General features: G+C 37.1%; 1 protein-coding gene across 9 annotated transcripts in view; it reads right to left on the bottom strand.

Moving 5' to 3' along the window:
• Positions 1-261: 261 nt before the first annotated feature.
• Positions 262-21,753, bottom strand: part of prkcbp1l (protein kinase C binding protein 1, like) — a 28,602-nt gene continuing 7,110 nt past the window's right edge. For 3 of the 9 annotated variants that reach the window (XM_077214180.1, XM_077214179.1, XM_077214181.1), the window contains exons 2-20: positions 19,830-19,900; positions 19,242-19,402; positions 17,097-17,318; positions 15,883-15,996; positions 15,665-15,757; positions 15,399-15,486; positions 15,260-15,315; positions 14,475-14,552; positions 14,167-14,282; positions 12,454-12,926; positions 12,265-12,372; positions 12,028-12,180; positions 9,989-10,513; positions 9,446-9,889; positions 7,043-7,173; positions 6,559-6,639; positions 5,671-5,749; positions 5,230-5,469; positions 262-1,160 (exon numbers count right to left, since the gene is read on the bottom strand). In XM_077214180.1, coding sequence (XP_077070295.1) covers positions 982-1,160; positions 5,230-5,469; positions 5,671-5,749; positions 6,559-6,639; positions 7,043-7,173; positions 9,446-9,889; positions 9,989-10,513; positions 12,028-12,180; positions 12,265-12,372; positions 12,454-12,926; positions 14,167-14,282; positions 14,475-14,552; positions 15,260-15,315; positions 15,399-15,486; positions 15,665-15,757; positions 15,883-15,996; positions 17,097-17,318; positions 19,242-19,402; positions 19,830-19,900 — 3,412 coding nt within the window. In that variant the 3' untranslated portion in view covers positions 262-981. Of the gene's footprint in view, positions 1,161-1,758; positions 1,987-2,265; positions 2,334-2,423; positions 3,466-5,229; positions 5,470-5,670; positions 5,750-6,558; positions 6,640-7,042; positions 7,174-9,384; positions 9,890-9,988; positions 10,514-12,027; positions 12,181-12,264; positions 12,373-12,453; positions 12,927-14,166; positions 14,283-14,474; positions 14,553-15,259; positions 15,316-15,398; positions 15,487-15,664; positions 15,758-15,882; positions 15,997-17,096; positions 17,319-19,241; positions 19,403-19,829; positions 19,901-21,753 lie in introns of those variants that run through there. The other 6 variants (XM_077214182.1, XM_077214183.1, XM_077214184.1 and 3 more) reach the window with 4 other exon arrangements.

Here is a 21,753-nt window from a genome sequence, read left to right as displayed (position 1 = left end):
ATGATAGATGGATATAGATGTAGATGATATATACATGGATATAGATAGATATAGATGGATGGGTGAATAGAGAGATGGATATATAGATGATGGATAGATATATAGATGGATGGATATAAATGAATGGATGGGTGAATAGAGAGATGATTATATAGATGGATGGATAGATGATAGATATATAGATGGATGGATAGATATATAGATGATAGATATATAGATTGATGGATTTCTTGATACAAATGCGTAAAACACATACCAAAGTTTTGTGTCTCGTGAAGACTTTATTTTTCTTACAGATATCTCTGCTTAGTCTTTTCTATTTACAGTATGTAAACAAGAGAGTCCACAAGACAAGAGAAAAAAAAGAAACATGCCCACAATAAGTAAAATCTTTTCTTTGCTCCTCTAGATTTTTGCTTTTTTTTATCAAGAAGCCTTACATGGGTGAAAGATCTGAAAGATGTAAATCTTTGCATCTTTCCAAGAAACGTAGTGACGATCCATCAGCACTAACAATCATATTCCGTACGTTTTTGACCTGTACAAACACACTCTTCATTTACCTTTACCTTTGTATAAAGTGAACTTACTCTTCCAGAGGCACTTCTAAGTGCATCTTTCACATTAAGAGAAAAAAAATTATATTGATCAAACACAATTGTTGAAGTTTACAAAAGTTGATATGTATAAAAAAAAAGCACAACAGTTTTACAGTTGCATATTTTATATCAAAGGGTGTTTCTGTCTTTGTACTAAACAAGTCACAAATTCAAATACGAAATGTACGTAGAAATGAATCAAACTTCTATAGGCATTGTCCTAATGTCGAGTTTGATGTAGTGAACAGGAAGTGTGCTGACATCATGTCATGACCACACTGAACAATAAACAGTCTGTTTGAAAGGAGTCAAGGTCCTTTGGTGTTCATATCTGACTCTCTTTGAATGGCACCGTTCTGAAGATGAAACTCTTGCGCTCGGGTTACGAGACAGCAACGGAGGAGCTGCCTTTAGTGTTGTCTGTGGAAGGGGCGGGTCCGTGGTTTGCGGGTGATGTTCTTTCTCCGGTAGATGACGGTTGGGTTTTAGGGGACTGTCCTACAGGTTTTCCTGCTGCGTCCGAACTGGCTTCTGCTTCAGTTTCAGGCTGAGATGCTGTGGCTATGGAGATTTGTTTTTAAAAGAAGAGAGAAGTATTTATTGAGACAATTGCTTTTCAATAATAAATGCATTTGTAAAAAGAGTGTGGTCCAAAAGAGAATATAGCTTACCACATACTAAATACATCACTGTATATACTGTAGATACTGTCTACTAGTTAAAAAACTGACCCTTTTCACAGACCGATGACACGTTTCCACAATCTTTAACATCGTAAATACAGCAACATAAAAAAAAAGAAAAGTTATGTATATTTGTAACACTATACAATTTTAAGAAAAATGGTTCAGAACAGAACCAAATTTGGTATATTCGACTTATAAAAAGTGTTCTATTTAGCACCAAAAAGGCTTCTGCTATTACAAGGTTCCATTAAGAACAGTGCTTTGGAAGTGTTATATAAGACCTTAATGGGGTTATAAATAACCTTATTAATAATAGTTTTTTTAATTAATATTAGTATAATTCTTTTTTTTTTTTTACATATTATCAATTAATGTTATTTTTTTTTACCCCTTGATCTGACTGGTCTTGAATTATTATGTAGCCTCTATTTGGGTTTAACATAAAAACAACACCAACAACAACAAACAGCATGTTGTTTCAATTATGTACTTTTATTTTTTATTGATGTGGCAAATTGTAGCAAGAATAACAGTGCTCTAACAAGAGTTATTAGCTGAATACATTAATGAATAACAATTGTTATTGAACATTATATAGATATAGGGCAAGTTGCAGTGAAATCTCTTCACAATCCTCTATGATGTTTTACGTTTAGTGTCAGTTTCTCTCTGGAGATGATGAGGTTATGGTACGACAGCATCTGAAATGCACAAATGAGTTTCGAGTTACAGTGTTCCTCTTCCATTTGTTTATGTAAAAACAATGATGTTTATGAAGGCCAAAATAAGCAAAAATGGATAGTATGTGAGACACTTTACAATGTTAGAAGTAGAAAAGTGATATAAAGTCATGGGATAGCTTACATTTTTTTTTTGTGACTGATTGTGTTTATATATAAAGTAATAATGAAAAAACAATATGGAACATAAATTTAATATCTAACAATATGGAACATAAATTAAATATCTCTGTAACTTACTTAGTGGAAAAGAGAAGGTAAGTATCCTTGACCGAACAGCGCTGGTCACACTTACATGTTCTGTTAAACTAAAAAGAGAAAAAAACATGATTGGATAAGAAACCAGTTACAAATTGAAAGTTAAAATGTATAGCCATTTTAAGAAAGAAATTATTTACCTGTTGAGAGTATGTTGACAGTCTGTGTAGCTGATCTCCAGAAAATCAGTAATGAGGTGGCCTTGTTAGTTACAAATTTGAAAAACAAAAAGGCGGGAATAAAGAACCCTAAACTCTAACACAAAGAACCATTTCAGCATTTAAAGGGTTCTTTCAGGATGATGCGGTTCTAAATAGAACTGTTACTAATTGTAAAGACACGTTTACACCAAGAAGAACTATAAAAAAGATAACAATATTAGCATTCACACCAGCAGACGATATAGTTCTGTTTATTCTAAGAGCGCTGCAGTTTTGTTGACTGCCGCTTTAAATGCTCGAGCTCACAGCAGGATGGATTCTGATTGGCTTTCAATGTTTTTATCGTTCATCAGCTGGATAAAATCGTTCTGAAAGTGATTGCAATGATATCTTTTCTCTGTGCCGTTATCGTTATAGCTGTGGTGTGAACTCTGCTATTCTTTTATATTTAGAAGGATTTTTAGAGCTACATCTTTATCATTATAGTATTATAGTTGTCGTCCTTGGTGTGAACGGGCCTTAAAAGAACCATATTTTTTTAGAGTATACTTTTGTCTTTTATTACCTTGGCATTAAATTACAGAAAACTGGCTAACGCTGCTGCATGAGCATTTATAATACAATGGATGAGGAAGTAAACTATCGTGGATTTTTTTTCTTTTGTTACGGGAGCAAATTTGTCATAATAAATCCAACTATGACGACTTGCGCTTCTCAGAACCCGAGAAATGTGAAAAGGGTTGATTGTAAATGGTGAATAAAAAAAATAAAATAAAAAAAAATGCTATACATTCTACAATGCGAGTAGCATTCTGTTATCGTCTTGGAATTAAAATAGGTTATTTAGCATTTTTTATTTAATTGTCTTAACATCACTTTTTTAAAAACATTATTTGATCCGACAACAAAAATTACATTACACTAAAATATAATATTCATGTTGAGTGCATTGTGTAACCAGTCCTACTCGGCCCACTCCGAGCGGGAATCGAACCGGGAACTCCGGTGTGGGAGGCGGACGCTATATAATAGAGAAATAGTTTAAAGGAAAAATTCACCCAAAATGAATATTTTTTCATAAATGATTCACTCTCATGTCGTTCCAAAGCCATAAGACTTCCGATCATCTTCAAAACACAAATGAAGATATTTTTAATGAAACCCAAAACTTTTGACGGCTCAAAAAGTTCACAAAGAGATCGTAAAAGAAATCCATATGATCTGAGTGGTTTAAAGTCTTCTGAATACACACTATCACTTTATATGATGAACACATTAAATCTATATATATATATATATATATATATATATATATATATATATACAGGGCTTGACATTAACTTTTTGAGGCACTTGTCCTTCGGACAAGTAAATTTATGTTTCACTTGTCCATGCACAAAAGTCACTTGTCCGGGTAAAGATTTATAATTTTATCTAGGGCTGCACAATTTGGGGAAAATGTCATATTCCTATTATTGAGATCAATATTGCGGTTGTGATATGCGATTGCGATATAATAAACAAATGGTTTCATGAGTCAACTTGTTTGGTTCTAAACCAAATGCACACACAGATTAGTGATAATTCTGAAATTAGCAATAACAACTAAATGATTGATAACACCTATAATGATCAATAAGCCATTGATGTTTGGATAAAAATGAACTGTCTAACAGGTAGGACATATACAGAAATTGAATAAAGTTATCAAACAGTCTGCGCAGCATAAATTATAAATTATATATAGACTACTCCTTATTAAAGCTACACAAGTTCTTTAGTCAAGAGCAGTGAGTAATTTTCTCTGTTCCCTTTGTTCTTTCATTAACTTTACTGACAGAACACTTTATTGGTAGCTGGCCCTTTAAGAGCAGCCGCTGTGGACAGAGACGCGGATCTCACACGCGCCTCATTCTCTCATGAGTCACAACTCTTTATGTCCATCATAAGACTGCTCTTGTGTTATGAAGATACTCAACAAATGACATTTTGGCTTAATTGTGTGTGTTGATGTTCGTTCAAGCGCGAAAGAGAACTGTATTCTGGCGCGCGGTCTGTGCATGCGCATCATACTGGTGCGCGTCTTTCTGCGAGTCACATTCAGGACATTCACAGGCCATTCACATTCAGGACATGTCTTCGTTTCAAATCTGTAAAATTAAATCTGTAAAATAGACGTAACGAGTGGCACATAACGTGAAGTAACATGGCATTTTATTTTGTTTGAAATTTAACTTGTCCGGTCGGACAACTAATTTTCTCTTCTACTTGTCCTACAAAAAATCCACTTGTCCCGGACAAGCGGACAAGCCTTAATGTCGAGCCCTGTATATATATATACACACACACACACACATATGTATAATATATATATATATATATATATACACACACACATATGTATAATATATATATATATATATATATATATATATATATATATATATATATATATATATATATATATATATATATATATATGTGTGTGTGTGTATGTGTGTGTACTTTTATTTTATGTATAAACATTGATTATCGAACATACATAGAGCTTCATTTTTGGTGAACTAATACAATTTAAGTAGTAAGTTATTCTAAACAGCCATTCAGAGCAGTGGCTTAGCATTTGGTACATTTGCATTGACAGATTGACCTTTGGCGCTTATTTGGCTGGTGAACGTTCTAATCTATCCTGCAACATTTCCCGATTCCATTCCCAACAGTTTTGGTAAAAGTGCTAGAAAGTAAAAAATGAAAGAGGGAGCTAGGTATAGGAATGGTTAGTTACCTGACTGTGTGCAGGATTTCATGTGTTCGGGCCAGTGTGCCTGCTGGCATGGGTAGTCGCAGTAACTTGTGTTCCAGCAGCAGTAGAAAATGGCCTCTTTCTTGCAGTTGGCACACCACTGCTTCTTCTTGGTCTCATCCACCGCCTGCTGTTTCTCCACCTCCATCTGTTTCTTGACCTCTGACACCAGCCGCTCTCTCTCCTGCTCTAGACTCTGCCTCATTTCAGCCATGGTCAGCTCTACACACAAACACACACACATTGGTGATTTAGTAATTGTGATTAAAGTTCTGGCTTGATCATCTAGAACTTGTAGGAGTTTAGTGAGTTTAGTGGGCCTTTAGTAAATGTTCTCTAAATTGCATAAGATAACAAAAGTATTTGCAATAGCATCCCGAAACACAGTTTGCAGTGCTATTGAAAGTCATCAAGGAGAGTTACCCAGGTTATGTTTCATCTCTGACAGCTCCTGCTGATGCAACCACTGGAGTTTCTCAATCTCAATCCGCAACCGCCGGATCTGCAACGAAACCCACAGAGAATGTAAAAAGTTTGTTTGTTTTTTGAAGTCACCATGAAATCAAAATAGAGCATTCTTATTTTTTGTGGAATATATTTTTATTTTTGTAAATAATTTATCCGTGCACATCATCTTTTTTTAATTCATGTGCCCTCGTAACCTTTTATCAAAATAACTTCCTGCCCTCTTGCAGCTCATCTCTTCTCTTTTCTGATGATGTGTTTATTGACGTGAGGGCGGGGCAACCGGCCACTCACATGAGATCCACCAATGGCAAACCACAACCATCCAATCAATTCCTCAAGGACAAAATCAAGTCCCGCCTTACATTTTTCTTGTTCAAGAAGCAGTTTTGCAATCAAGTCAAGGTCACAATAGGGAAGAAACGACTATTGCAACTTCCTTTTCATGGCAACTTTAATGCTTCTGTGGATATTTTTGTGGTGAGAAAAATGTATGGTAAACTATATCAGGTTTTAAAATCTGTATTTGCTAAAAACTCAAAAGCTATATTTGGTTTGTCCAAAAAATTAAGAACATGTTGGTGGATCTTCTATTCAGCAATGGCTATAGATAATCTGGTCCCATTGACTTAAAAAAATATTTGTTCACGTGTTTGTTCATGGTGTGATAATGTCACAAAGTAACCGCATCAAAGTATTGGCATAATATGAATTCAGTGTGTCAACTTGCAACCTGTAAGTGTCTTGGAGAAGTTTAATTTTTCATAAAATACACATTGACAAAGAGTGTGGATGATGGAATAAAGTCAACTAGTAGAAATGAAATAAGGCACATAAAGTACACACCTCTGCAATGGTGTTCCCCGTCGTGCTCTTAGAGAGATCATTGTATATCTCTGTCATTGTACCCTTGATCACGTCCATCACCTGCCATTATGATGGATAACACAGACAACATCAGTCAAATTCACCATTGACTTTAAAATTATTTGGACAATTTGAGTAATAGCTGTTCAGCAGTAGTAATAATCAGTTGAATCAATTATATGTTCAAACTAATTATCCAAAAAGCATCAGAATTCATTTCGTATAATGTAAGTACATTCTGGAATGATATTTATTTTTTTCAAAGTTGCCCTTCCAGAATTACAGCACAGAGCCACTTGAATTAGATGTGGCCTGCCATCAAGGCTTTGTGCTTGAAAACATAGTATATAAAAATGTCAAACAAGAAATGTTGTATTGCTTTTTGAAGGCGTTATTGTACTAATGGAACTATTTAATGGAACTATTTGACAGTTTTTACTTCTGAAGTGAATGTATGACTCACCTTAGTGGTGTACTTGGCGATGTCAGCGGCGACGTCAGCAGAGGCAGGAGGGGCGAGGAAGTCTCCAGCCAGGCTGGAAGTGGACGTACCAGACCCTGTGTTAACAGGTGAAGTGTCTTTCTGTTGAACAGCTGGTGAAACAAGAGAAAAGATTAATGCCAAATGAAACCAATGTTCTGGCTTGTTGCATAACGTTATCATCACAGAAAATAATTTTTTCCTCATGCTTTAGTTGTTTCTTTGTTGTAATAGTTGTTTAAATGTTTGGGGATAAATCTGAAGCTCATATTTATTTGTGAAATCACTTTACTTTTCTTCAATGAAAGATCGTTATTTGAGCTCTAAAATTGTCATTAACCTCACACGGATGGACAGCAGATGAATCACGATGTTCAAATAAAGTTATGTGATTTATTTTATATGGTGTGCTCATTGTTTATGTCAGTTCTGTAGAGCAAAGCACTAGGTAGCATATTATAGCTAAAAAAAAATAAAAAAAAATACAGATTTTAGTTTTTATTGTATAAAATAAATAAATAAAAGGGAATAATAAAGGATCTTATGCAAAGTCTAGTCATTAAATACAAATATTTTTATCACCTAGATTAGAAAAATCTAATATTTTTTAATATTTTTCAAACACATTATTGCACATTTAAACTGTGTGTATAAAATGTATGTATGTATGTATGTATATATATATATATATATAGGTCCTTCTCAAAAAATTAGCATATTGTGATAAAGTTCATTATTTTCCATAATGTAATGATAAAAATTAAACTTTGATATATTTTAGATTCATTGCACACCAACTGAAATATTTCAGGTCTTTTATTGTTTTAATACTGATGATTTTGGCATACAGCTCATGAAAACCCAAAAATCTCAAAAATTAGCATATCATGAAAAGGGTCTCTAAACGAGCTATTAACCTAATCATCCGAATCAACTAATTAACTCTAAACACCTGCAAAAGATTCCTGAGGCTTTTAAAAACTCCCAGCCTGTTTCATTACTCAAAACCGCAATCATGGGTAAGACTGCCGACCTGACTGCTGTCCAGAAGGCCATCATTGACACCCTCAAGCAAGAGGGTAAGACACAGAAAGAAATTTCTGAACAAATAGGCTGTTCCCAGAGTGCTGTATCAAGGCACCTCAGTGGGAAGTCTGTGGGAAGGAAAAAGTGTGGCAAAAAACGCTGCACAACGAGAAGAGGTGACCGGACCCTGAGGAAGATTGTGGAGAAGGACCGATTGCAGACCTTAGGGGACCTGCGGAAGCAGTGGACTGAGTCTGGAGTAGAAACATCCAGAGCCACCGTGCACAGGCGTGTGCAGGAAATGGGCTACAGGTGCCGCATTCCCCAGGTCAAGCCACTTTTGAACCAGAAACAGCGGCAGAAGCGCCTGACCTGGGCTACAGAGAAGCAGCACTGGACTGTTGCTCAGTGGTCCAAAGTACTTTTTTCGGATGAAAGCAAATTTTGCATGTCATTCGGAAATCAAGGTGCCAGAGTCTGGAGGAAGACTGGGGAGAAGGAAATGCCAAAATGCCTGAAGTCCAGTGTCAAGTACCCACAGTCAGTGATGGTCTGGGGTGCCATGTCAGCTGCTGGTGTTGGTCCACTGTGTTTTATCAAGGGCAGGGTCAATGCAGCTAGCTATCAGGAGATTTTGGAGCACTTCATGCTTCCATCTGCTGCAAAGCTTTATGGAGATGAAGATTTCATTTTTCAGCACGACCTGGCCCCTGCTCACAGTGCCAAAACCACTGGTAAATGGTTTACTGACCATGGTATTACTGTGCTCAATTGGCCTGCCAACTCTCCTGACCTGAACCCCATAGAGAATCTGTGGGATATTGTGAAGAGAAAGTTGAGAGACGCAAGACCCTACACTCTGGATGAGCTTAAGGCCGCTATCGAAGCATCCTGGGCCTCCATAACACCTCAGCAGTGCCACAGGCTGATTGCCTCCATGCCACGCCGCATTGAAGCAGTTATTTCTGCAAAAGGATTCCCGACCAAGTATTGAGTGCATAACTGAACATAATTATTTGAAGGTTGACTTTTCAACCTTCATGAGCTGTATGCCAAAATCATCAGTATTAAAACAATAAAAGACCTGAAATATTTCAGTTGGTGTGCAATGAATCTAAAATATATGAAAGTTTAATTTTTATCATTACAATATGGAAAATAATGAACTTTATCACAATATGCTTATTTTTTTTAGAAGAACCTGTATATATATATATATATATATATATATATATATATATATAGATATTATATATGGGAATAAAACTTCTGCACTTGGAGTCAATGTATTTATTTACCTTTGACACACTGTCTGGTTTGGTAGAGTGTGCTGGAGTCACTGGGAATCGATGTATTTACCTTTGACGGACTGCCTGGTTTGGTAGCGTGTGCTGGAGTTGTTGGCTGAGGTCTGGGGCTGCGCTTGGCTCTCTGCCGCTGTTTGAGGAACCGTCTCTCCTTGTTGTTGCTGTCTCTGCACCTTCTGCATGTGCCACTTCTGAGACGAGGTCTGGAATTTACCACCAGCCTGGTTCCACGTCGCAGGCCTTTGGGCCGGCTGTGTGCTCTCCTTGGGCAGCAGAGGGCGCTGTTTTTTCACCACATTGGAAGCGGCAGGGGCGGTAGACACCGGCTGAGCGGTGGAGGTGGAGGTGGAGGTGGCTTGAGTGGTAGATGCTGTTGTGACGGTAGCTGGAGGCTTGATGGCTGATGAGGCTGCATCTTTTAGACCAGGATTGGAGGAAGATGAAGTGTTATCTGTGGATGGAGAAGCTGATATGCTGGTAGATGCAGGAGCCTTACCTAAACAGAGGGAAGAACGCAATGTACATTTAAAGCTTCAGTTTAGATATTCGAGAAATGTTTTTTAGAGAAACAAAATCCAAAAAGTTCGGTATCTACCATCTGTTTTAATGCCCGCCTGATCTTTAGGTGTGGAGACGGGAGCTGATGGAGTCTCTCGCTTGGCTTTCTTCTTTTCCCTCCCACCTGGTTCCTCATCGAGGTCTATAACCAGCTCCCGTTCAGAGTCCGAGTCCACATCCGGCTCTGGTCCGGCGGGCCGGACGTCCTGCCCAGGCTGTGACCGCTCCTTTTGGGTCGGCTGGAGGGGTTTGTTCTTCTCCTGAGGGTCTTTCTCCACGCCACCACTTAACTTCTCTTTGGTCTGGGGATCTGAGGATTTCTTGTCCCCACCTGTAGTTCCTCCAGCGGTTGATGGGGAAGCGTCTGGCTCTTGCCCTTGAGCAGATGGAGGTCTGGGTCTCTTTTTGGAGTCTTTGTGGACACTGTTGTTGTGGTTAGTGTTCTTGGGCTTCTGCTCGTCGTCAGACATGTATTCGCTGTCACTGGAGTTAGATTTGTCTGAGTCGTCCGAATCACTGTGCTCAACACCGCGGTACACATCATCTGAGATCTCATCGATTCCTGTGGTCAGAGAAAGAGACATTTTTTCAGTTTTAAATTTTACAGAATGCATATCTGGGGACATAATGAATCTTAAAAGTAGGGCTTCAGATGTACACTTCTGTTCGAAATTTTGTTGTCAGTAAGATTTTTATTTGATCACAAACAGTTAAAAATTTCTGCATCATTACTCCAGTCTTCAGAGTCACATGATATTTCAGAAATCATTGTAATATGATGATTTAGTGCTCAAGAACCATTTCTGATTTTTATCAATGTTGAAAACAGTTGTGCCGTTTAATATTTTAGTGAAAAGCATGATTTCTTTCAGGATTCTTTGAGGAACAAAGTTTCTCAAAACAAAAAGGACATTTTCATTATATGAGTGTGTGATCATCTTGAATCATTAAGAAATTGACATTTTTGTTTTGAGAGAAACTACTTTTTTTGGGGAAGGGTGCATTAAATAGATACAAAATGACAATAAATATTCATAATCTTAATTATAAATGCTGTTCATATATATATATATATATATATATATACATATACATACTGTAAAAGTCATAGTGTGCTTTTAACTTCAATTTGAAAAAAATATACATTTTTAATCACTAAATTCTCAGTGAAGTACAACATTTTGAGTAATACATCACCGACAATTCTTGAAGCAAGACCCACCAATCACAAATGAAAAATCTAGGCATTACCCACTGTGAGTTTTTGCAGGCTAGTTAAATTGTTAGCTACCAACCAAATGTTAGTGACTGGGGGTTAGGGTTGAGCATAGAAACAGTAGTTATGGATTCTGAGAAGACAATGAAACTACACAAAAAACCCAGACTGATTAGATTAACAGTAACAATGCTTTATGGGAGTTGTAAGTGGAGTTTATTGCCTCATAAAAAGATGTTAAGGTTGAGAAAATATAGAATAAGCTCCCTTTCAATTCATATTTTGGAATTTGAACTGAATTAGTCACAACCAACACAGGAAGCTGAATTGGAATATGAAATGAAATTACAGAAAGAGAAATATGACTGAATTGCAATTCAAAGAAAGGTAATGACAGTTATGGCACTCTGGGAAACCTTAGTCTATAAATCTGTTTGCCTGTAAGGCTTTTCTTTTTTAATGTTTCTTTTTGACAAAATCGTCTTAAACTTTTTTTTCATGTTAAAAATTACACTTATTACAGTTATAGAAATGTATTAGAATTTCAATTTATTTTAATTCTACTTCAAATTTCAATTCTAGTTCCTTTTTGCTACATCAGTTCAAATCGAGGAATTGAATTGGAATTGACAAGACATTCTCAATTCAATTTTGAATGGCACAAACCCTGTAAAAAAACAACAACAATATTTTTGTAGCTTGAATTCATATATTGTAATGTTGTAATTGATCTCAAAGCATGATTCAAGGCTCTATAATGAAGATTGTGGAGGAAATAAATGTAGAAACAAGGTTGCTGAAAAAGTGGAGTGTCATTGTTGAGGTCTATCATCGTTTCAGTGTGTTTGTGTGTTCATTACCCAGCTGGGCCTTGCAACTCTCTATAGTTTTATCCAAACTCCTAGTAGGTTTTTTGGGAGAGGTGAGGAGAACGGACGCCCCTTGCTGCTGCTGCTGCTGCTGTTGTACAGTCTCACTCAACTCCTTCAGGTCCATTTCAGCTTTAATGCGATCTGAGGGAACACATTCAACACAAATATTCAACAAACACAGAGGAATAAGTGGTGCAGTGGTCATTGTGTTGATTTTAGACTCACCAAGATTGAGGTTGAGGATTCCTCCCGTGGCTGAGCTCCTTTCCTGTTTAACCGGCGTGGGTAGGAGAGGCTTGGGGCTGCCGCCTGTCTTCAGAGACGCAGGGGACGCTGCGGGCCAAATTTGAAAACTTTATTACCCACTATTACACAAAATATTGGCCTTTGAAGGCAGGAAATCTAGTTAATCACCTGTATAATCCATCGAGTCTTCACCAGCGCTATAGTGACTCGATGACACTCTCGCCCCTCGCTCGTCCTGCTCCAGGTCTGACCCCGTGTGGACCGAGGAGTTGGTGCTCATTGGCGATCTGGGCATGTCCGTCACAGAGATCCGTCGTCCCGCCCCTCCTGACATCACTGTCTTACCCAGGAGCATCTTGGGGGATGCGGTCATATCGAAGTTGAACTTGACTTTGTCCTGTTTCTCATTCTTGACCGTGCCTTTTTTAGGGTTACTAGGGTCCTGCAGCATTTGGAACTGGTTGTTGGGTGTGTAAGGCGTTCGGAACGGCGCGTAGTTGAACACGCTATATTTCTTGCGCACGTTTTCCACGTAGACCTCCATTTCTTGCATGGCGCTGTTGAAGATGCTTTTGGTCTTCTTCACAGAGAAGGGGATCTCTTTAGACATGAGGTAACAATTGTTTATGGGCACCCAGGCTCTGAAAGGTAAATTATGGGGGGAAAGTGCATATTTTAATACAAATAAAAAAATGCGTATGGCAGTATGACTCAAATATAAGACCCTTGTTGATGTACACTACCGCTCAAAAGTTTGGAATAAATAAAATGTTTTAATTTTTTGAAAGAATTCACCTTGTCAAAATGCTCAAGGTTGCATTTATTTGATCAAACAGTAATAATGTATCAGCAGCCATCACTCCAGTCTTCAGTGTCACAGAAATTATTCTGATATGCTGATGTGAAGCTCAAGAAACAATTCTAAATGTTAAATAATTTTGAGTTGTGCTGCTTAATATTTTGGTGGAAACCATGACACATTTAAGTGCATTTATTTGAAATGGAAACATTCTGTAACATTATAAATGTCTTTACTGCCACTTCTGAATAAAAGTATTAATTTCTTCTTCATTTTTTTTTATCTTACTGACCCCAAAACTTTTGAATATTGAGTAATATATCTTGGCTTTTCACCAAAAAATATGAAGCAGCACAACCATTTTCTACATTAAATAACAAGAAATATTTCTTGAGCAGCAAATCAGCAGATTATAATGATTGTATGTATGCGTTTTCACTTTTTTTCACAATTTATTTGTTTTAAATTGCAATAAAGCAATACAGTGATATTAACTCATTTTTAAAACATAAAATTAACTTTTGCAAACTAATATAAACACATTGTAGCAATGAATTGGCTGCCATATCGTTGGAAAAACTTGATTTTGAACGCAGAAATTAATCAAACTCCCCAAATGTATTTGCTAGTTTAAGTCAGAAGTTAAGTTTAAATCAGAAAAGCTATTAAAATATGTTTTAACACCCTCAGGTCGCGAAAAATTTAATAATGATCTTTAGAAACGGGTCAAATGAAAGGCTAATTAAGTTCAAGCTTTGATTTAATTGATGTTGCTAATTTAGTATATTGGTAACAAAATCATTGCCATTATATTCTAAGCATTCAATATATTATTTAAGTGAATGACTAATGCCGGAGATACACTTAACGACTAGCTGAAACAATCTAAGACTGAACTGAACACACTTGTTTCCAAGGACTGGAGCAGATTTAAAACACTATGATCACCGACTGAACGCAAATGTCTCTGACTCGGCGAGTTTGAGCATGATCAGTAGTAAGTATCAAATTACATTCATAATCGCCCTTACAGTCGTTAAGTGTGTCCCCGGCTTAAGTAAATAGAAGAGTAATAGGCTCACCTGTCATGCTGGCCAAAAAAACGTGCGTCCACCTGACCGTCCTTGTCTCTCAGGGCTTTAGCAGGCCAGAAGGGAAAACCTTTCAGTTTAGCCCACACTAGAGGGTGAGGCTGAGACTACATGAAAACATAGCAAACATGACCATTAGCTACACTTAAAATACAGCCCAGATATTGACTGACTGGTTTTTTAATATATATTACAAAATGAATAGGATTAACTACAAACCAAGAAGCAGCTTGATACCAGGAGAGATCACTCACATATGGATAGTGCTATAATATCTTTAAAATAAATGATCCTCTTACACAAGGTTCACAGAACCAGTTGTCCCTCTTCTGACAGGCGGACAGGTAGCACTCTGGACAAACCTCAATTTCATTCATCTGTGGATGATTTATAGATACTGTATCACTTTACATGACTAAAATATGTACACATATGCTACCTTTCAAGAGTTTGGGGTCAGTAAAAGAAAATAATACTTCTATTCGGCGAGGCTGCATTAAATGTATCAAAAGTGACAGTAAATAACATTTCAAATGTTACAAAAGATTTTAATTAAATGCTGTTCTTTTGAACTTTCTATTCATCAAAGAATCCTGAAAAAAGTGGATCACAGTTTCCACAAAAATATTAATCAGCTCAACTGTTTTCAACATTGATAATAATAATAAATGTTTCTTGAGAAGCAAATCATCATTTTAGAATGATTTCTGAAGGATCATGTGACACTGAAGACTGGAGTAATGATGCTGAAAATTGAGCTTTACCATCACAGAAATAAATTACATTTTAATATATATTAAAATAAAAAAAATGATATTTTAAATTGTGATAATATTGCTAATAATAATAGTAATAATATTACTGTTTTATTGTATTATTGATCAAAAAAATGCAACCTTGCTAAACTTAAGATAGTTAAATATAATATATATATATATATATATATATATATATATATATATATATATATATATATATATATATATATACACACACATACATACATATACAGACCTCAAACGTTTGACTGTATATCAGCTTTTATAAAACATGTTTTATATATTGTAAGGATATTACTACTCACTTCATGTTCACAGATCTTGACAATAACTTTAGCAGTTGCTGTTAGCTTGTGGTTCCCTGAAATAGAGTCATTTAGACTTCATGAATGTACTGATGTGAGTAAAGATACAAGCACATTGATTTCATAGACCAGCACTAACCTCCATTATAAATGATACAGTTGTGTAGAATCCACTTAACGTCAGCCAAAAATGCTTCTGTGCAACCATACATTTTCTTCTTGATATTCTGCAGACACACATATTTCTCAGTTACAGTATTTATTTTAACTTTAGGCACATACAGTGGGCTCAAAAAGCAAACATTTTGAAGTTTATTAGGTTTTACATGATAAAACAATAGATATAAGCTTTAAAATAAGGACAAAAAAAATCTGAACACTTGTAATACAGAAAACCTAACGTACCTTCTCTAGAGTGCACAGGTCCATTGGGTGAAATATATATTCGGCATAATCTGGGTGCTGCTCCAGGGACACTGGCTTCTGAAACGGTTCCGTCTGCAAGATTAATCATTCATAAAAATACGCCGCAAGCGTTGAATCAGTCACATGAAAACCAATACCATCATAATGAAAATATGGGGTGATTAAATAAATTGTGAAGGATGTGGTATTTGACTCACCCCTGGCTGTTTCATCTTCTGCAGAGCAAACTTCAGCAGGTAGGACAGTTGCTCCAAGTTCAGCATGGTCATAGCTTTACTCTGAGTCTCTATGCATTCAGCCACCGTTATTTTCTGAAGTAGAGAGTGAAATGACTGTACTATATACATGCATCACACACAAACAGTTCATAATCATTTATGATCTCAAGCATATAATATCATTAATATCTGTCGATTCATAGTTAAAGCCTGATGTAATCAAATGTATTAAAATATATTCTTTCTATTCTTGGTAAGAACTGTAAGAAATGCACTGAAGCTATTTTAAGTTGTAAACATACAAATCATACTAGAATAAATTGATTTGTGACCAAATTTCAGATTTCATGATGAATAACAGGATTTATTAAAAATTGTAAACAAAATAAATTGTCATCAGAGCAAATATATTCTACATTAATTTGACTCATTTCACTATATTCTGAATGGTCTGGTTCATACTAGTCCAAGCAAAGTATAGAACTCTTAGGAAAGGAGAAGTTTTACACATCTATTTTTCCAAAACCTAGTGAGCTTGCTGTCTACATAGGCAGATGTTGCCTTAGATTTCAGCCAAACTGTGGTTTCCCTAAAGGGATAGTTTACTCTTGGAACACAAAAGAAGATATTTTGAAGAATGTTGGAAAAGGACCAAACAGCATTCCAGCCCATATCTTGTTTTATGTTCCACAGAAGAAAGAAAGTCATACATTTTACAACATTAGGGCGAATAAATTATGACAGAATGTTCATTTTTGGGTGAACTGTCCCTTTAAAGTCCAATTTATACTTCGCCGTCGAACTCATGCCGTAGCTACGTTGTAGGCTGTGATTGGCCTGTCAGAACCGCTCCCTCGGGTTTCACAAGCTCCCTCTGCATGTGTAATTGCACGTCAACGCAGACAACTACGCAGAAGTATAAATGAAAACCAACATGTAGCCTACAGCGTAGACGCTCCGCATAATTTCACCTACTTTGTGAAAGAACATTCAAAAACTGTGCCTGCGCCTCAAAATAACTAGCCAGCTCACTAGGTTTTGGAACAGATCTTAGGTTTCCATATGACCGATTATGGACATGATTTATCACTACACAAGCAGCTTTTCGTGCTCTAAACATATTTGAATGTGGAAACTGCAAGAAGGACAGTCACATGACTTGACTAATCCAGACACAGGACAGTCCTCAGTACCTCGCACTCTGGACAGAACCAGTCGCCCTCAGGCTCTGCGGCCAGTTTGAGGCACTTGGCGTGGTAGACGCGCGGGCAGAGCTCACAGCAGAGCACCTGGCCCTCGCGGTGACACACCCAGCAGTAGAAGTCGTTCCGCCCGTCCTGCGGTACAACATCAACAGGGTCTGTGGTGAGTGCGGGCTGCTTGACATAGTAAAAGGGACCATGTCTAAGCTCACACTGAAATGCAGGCAAGAGAGACAGGGCAAAGGGGTCAAATCACAAGCCACAACACTCGCAGGGGAAATGTAGCAAGGCACTGCAATAAATCAAGCATGGACAGATAAGCAGTCACATGACCACTGGGTCAAAAGCGGCACATTGGGAAGACACTGTGTAGGATTTCAATACACATTTCCGTAAACACACTACATGACTCGTGTGTGATCTGAGAACCTTGTGGTGTCTGAGATCAAGTGTGTTTCGCCAAGATTGGAATGAAATCCTAAAATACCATCAGATGCCAAATACAGATTAGCAGGATCAAGGGACAGTGGCAAAATATACTTTAGACAAAGGTTTGATTCATATGGAAACATCATAAATAACAGCTAATTAGTGTTCGATAACTGTAAGTTACTAGTTCATTTAAATTTGCTTGTTATTTTCGCATTAAAAACATAAATAGGCAAATCCACATTTGGCATCTTTCATGAAACATTGTTCATTCATATGTACTGCGATGCACCACCACAAAGACGGCACAGCATTCACATTTGATTTTTAGCTGTGATCAAGTTAACGTGGGCCCAAAAAGAAGCATTCGGACACTTACATAATATATAAAAAAAAGTGTAGTTTGCAAACAAATGATAGGTACTAAAAGCTAGAACTTTTCTGAAAACTAACTTCCATATGAGCTATTCTTGTAATGACATTTAACCAACTGGAAAGTGCAAACCACATGTGTAGGGCGGCATCACATTAACTATATGAACACTACTGTTCAAAAGTTTGGGTTCAAGATTTTTTTAAGATAAAAAAAAAAGGAAATAAGGAATCCTATTTATCAAAGACTCCTGGAAAAAAGTTTCCACAAAACCATGAAGCAGCAAAACTGTTTTCAACATCGATAATAATCTAAAATGTTTCTTGAACATCAAATCATGATATAGAATGGTTTCTGAAGGATCATGTGACCCTGAAGACTGGAGTAATGATGATGAAAATTCAGCTTTGCCATCACATGAATGAATTACATTTTAAAATATTTTACAATAAAAAAAACAGCCATTTTAAATTGTGATAATTTCACAATATTACTGTTTTAATGCATCTCTTTCAAAAAAATCAATAGTGTACATGAATTGATAAACAGAAAGTGTCAATACATTTTGCCTTCATTATAAAGAGTATAATTATTATTTTACCATTTTAAATAGGTTGTTCTTTAAGTAAACACTACTTAATGTTTAATATTTATGTTTAATATTTTATTCTCTAATGCGATGACATAAATATATCAAAGGGATTGTTCACCCAAAAATGTATTTCGTTATTTATTCACGCTTGTGTCATTGGAAACCTGTATGACCTTCTTTCTTCTGTGCAACACAAAAGAAGATATTTTGAACAAGTGTCCATATTTTGTGCAATGATGTTTGGACCTCATTGACCCATTGACAAAAACAGTTGAAACGTTCTTCAAAATATCTTCTTTTGTGCTCCATAGGTGAAAGTAATATCTGGAACACCATGTGGGTGAGCAAATGACAAAAGTTTCATTTTTGGGTGAACTATCCCTTTAAGTATGCCTGTAGTGTCCAAATGCTTTTTGAGAAAGAAATCCCCACAAGGGGTCGACTTTGTTCATGCAAATCAGTAAAAGCATTCGGCTCCTTTCAAAGACCAGTGTTTTATCATTAAAAACTGCACATTGAATAGAAATAAAATCAATCACACAGATCTACAACCCACAATCAACCCTGATTATATAAATTTGGCCGGTCAAATGCAAGAAATATAAAAGGACACAGGAAGAGGCAACAGTTTGACTTTTAATTTTTTTTAAATTAAGCATTTGAAGAAAACTTCTCAGCTCAAACCAATTAAAATCGGACAAAAGGACATCAGGAACAAAGGGAAACCAGTGAGGGAACATACTTGGTCTTTACTGTTGTGGATTAATCCTGGTTTCTTCTTCTTCTTTATGGGACTGGGTGACGTGTCAGAGGGAGAGTGTCCGTTTGAGGAATGTGGAGGACTGGGTGCTTTCCTCTTCTGCGCAGTCAGCGCCTGTTCCGCTGATCCTAGATCAGGGGCCGCTGGCAGGAGAAACACAGCTGCGTCATTATGCAAAGCCCACATGGACAATACAACACCTCACCCAGCTGGGCCTGTGATTGTGACCTTTCAAAGCATCAACAACACAAACCACCATCGACCTCCACGCACAATGACGCTTGTCTTTTATGCACATATTCAAGAATAAAACAAAAGGATCCGCATTTAACATCTGACTAACCTACTTACAATCAGTTGCCATTATGAAAGAGGAAATTAGGTTGCATGCCATATTTGATGTGGTTCAGCTTAAAAGTGTGACTTGCTTTTTATTCATTCAACATTTCAGCTCTCACAATCTATATTTGGAGTCTGTTGCGGAAGATTAAAGCATGAACTGAAATGCTAATTCAATTTATAAAATAAAGGAGTCTAAATATTAGAATTAAAAAACAAAAACAATAATACCTTTGGGTGGCATGGACACCTCCATCCCATCAACAGCATCGGACTCCGTCTTTACTTCCTCCACAGCCAAACTAAATGGAGTAGAGAGAAAAAGCTGGAATAAGACACTGAAACCTCATGAGGTCTACCCCTGAGATAAAAGACTTGGATGATGTAATCTAATCTCCAGAGTTATGTTGTTGTTGTTCATAGCAATCGTCCTCCATTCCATATCTGAACCACCTTTACTTGGGCAACGAGACCCTTGCATGAGAATTGCTTTGCCTGAAATGTGCTGTAACCTATCATCGGCCTGTATTTACAACAGGATATTAAGTGGTTTAACCGTAGGAGGGAAACACGACTGATCAAGATGGCGCGAGGCATAAACTCTCTCTCTCTGTCTAGTTATAGACCAGCACCTCCCTCAGATGAACCAAACCTGTTCATGGGGAATACCACCGTGAATAGGTCAACTCACTGGGGATTACGGCGGAGACGTCTGCTGAGCACCGGAGAGTGTCTTTAATTCAGACTCAGTCTACTTCTTGTTTGAGAGGATTTGGCTTTGTCCAAGTTCAGGCATAATCGGGTATTAAAATACCATCAACTACTGACAGTGATACATTCAAAATGTGCCCAATAATGTGGCAGTATTTACATATTCAGACGTTGTATAAAATGTAAACCGGATGTCAAGCTGACATACATTTTTCTTAGCAATATGTTTGCCTCCTAAAATTGAGCAAAAATTAATGAAATTATACAACTAAAGCCTATATTAACAACAAGATGTTAAAACGAAACATTGCAGTCCCATGAAACCAGTTTTTCCCCATTCTTGTCAACTTATATTTGTTGTTTTCTCAGAAAAGAGATGTAGGTCTCACAAAAGATCTGTACTGTCACGGCCTGCCCTTATCAGTCACAAAGCAATAAAGTGGCAAGCAATAAAAGGTGAGTTTGCTGTGACAAAATGACCGGACATAGTAAATGGTTAAAGAAATGCAATAAAAAAACGATGGTTCTTGCTTTATTTTCAGCGAGAACAGTGAGTTCTGGTAGGGCTGCTAGATATACTAGCTGTGTCTCCTTTTGAAGACTGCATCCTTTGGAGGTCGCATTTGCCGGCCCCATATATCAAAAAGGAAGTCTTATTTAAGAAAATTATTCATGGTGAAGCATAAATTGTTGTAATTTCCTAATGAATTTAGAATGCAGTGGTCGGTTTACTGAAATGAAGCAGCCTCAATGACTTATCCAGCCAACAAATGCGACCTCCAGAGGACACAACCTTCGAACTGAGACAGCGATTTGTTTCAGCATCGACATCACAATGTGCGCATATTCACAATCCAGGATGTGCGATGTCAAGTAAGCAGGGATAGTAGTTGATACGTACAGACCAGGAGTCAGGACACACGGCTCGGAAGGCATGCGATTTGCAGATTAATTGCAAAGTTTAACCATAATAGAGAGAGAAAGTTTATTATTTGCACGTGTTTTTAAGTCCTGTCAGTTTAAACATTAAAGTGAGTTTAAAGCAAGCAAGCGCAAGAAGACGTGAAAGACAACTCAATTCGTAACTCGTCCGCTGTTTTGTATGCTCACACAGAGCCGCCGTAGACAGCACGCGAACACCGAATTCAGTTCTCGTTCTTGTCTTTTTGTGCTTGAATGGACACATAACACGCAAAATTGACAGTGCCCTTCTCAGAAATAACCAGCGTAGTAATGCAGCGACTTCCAACAGAAGCACTGAAAGCAATTCAGCCACATGATACAGTTGAATACTTCTGCAGAGTAGGAACGTCTACTAGAAACCAACAGCTGAGACACTCGATTTAATGGGCATCAGTGTAAACACGCTTTAACCTGCCATGACAACGACAAGCGACAGCACATTTTGTTGGTCACTTGGGTTCAATTTCTGAGGCCTTGCGTT

Source organism: Siphateles boraxobius, unplaced genomic scaffold (genome assembly GCF_051911475.1).
Source record: "Siphateles boraxobius isolate OS27281-9 unplaced genomic scaffold, OSU_SipBor_1 68, whole genome shotgun sequence".
Classification (NCBI taxonomy): domain Eukaryota; kingdom Metazoa; phylum Chordata; class Actinopteri; order Cypriniformes; family Leuciscidae; genus Siphateles; species Siphateles boraxobius.
The sequence above is the reverse complement of the archived record's forward strand: the minus strand, read 5'-3'. Positions and strand labels throughout refer to the sequence as shown.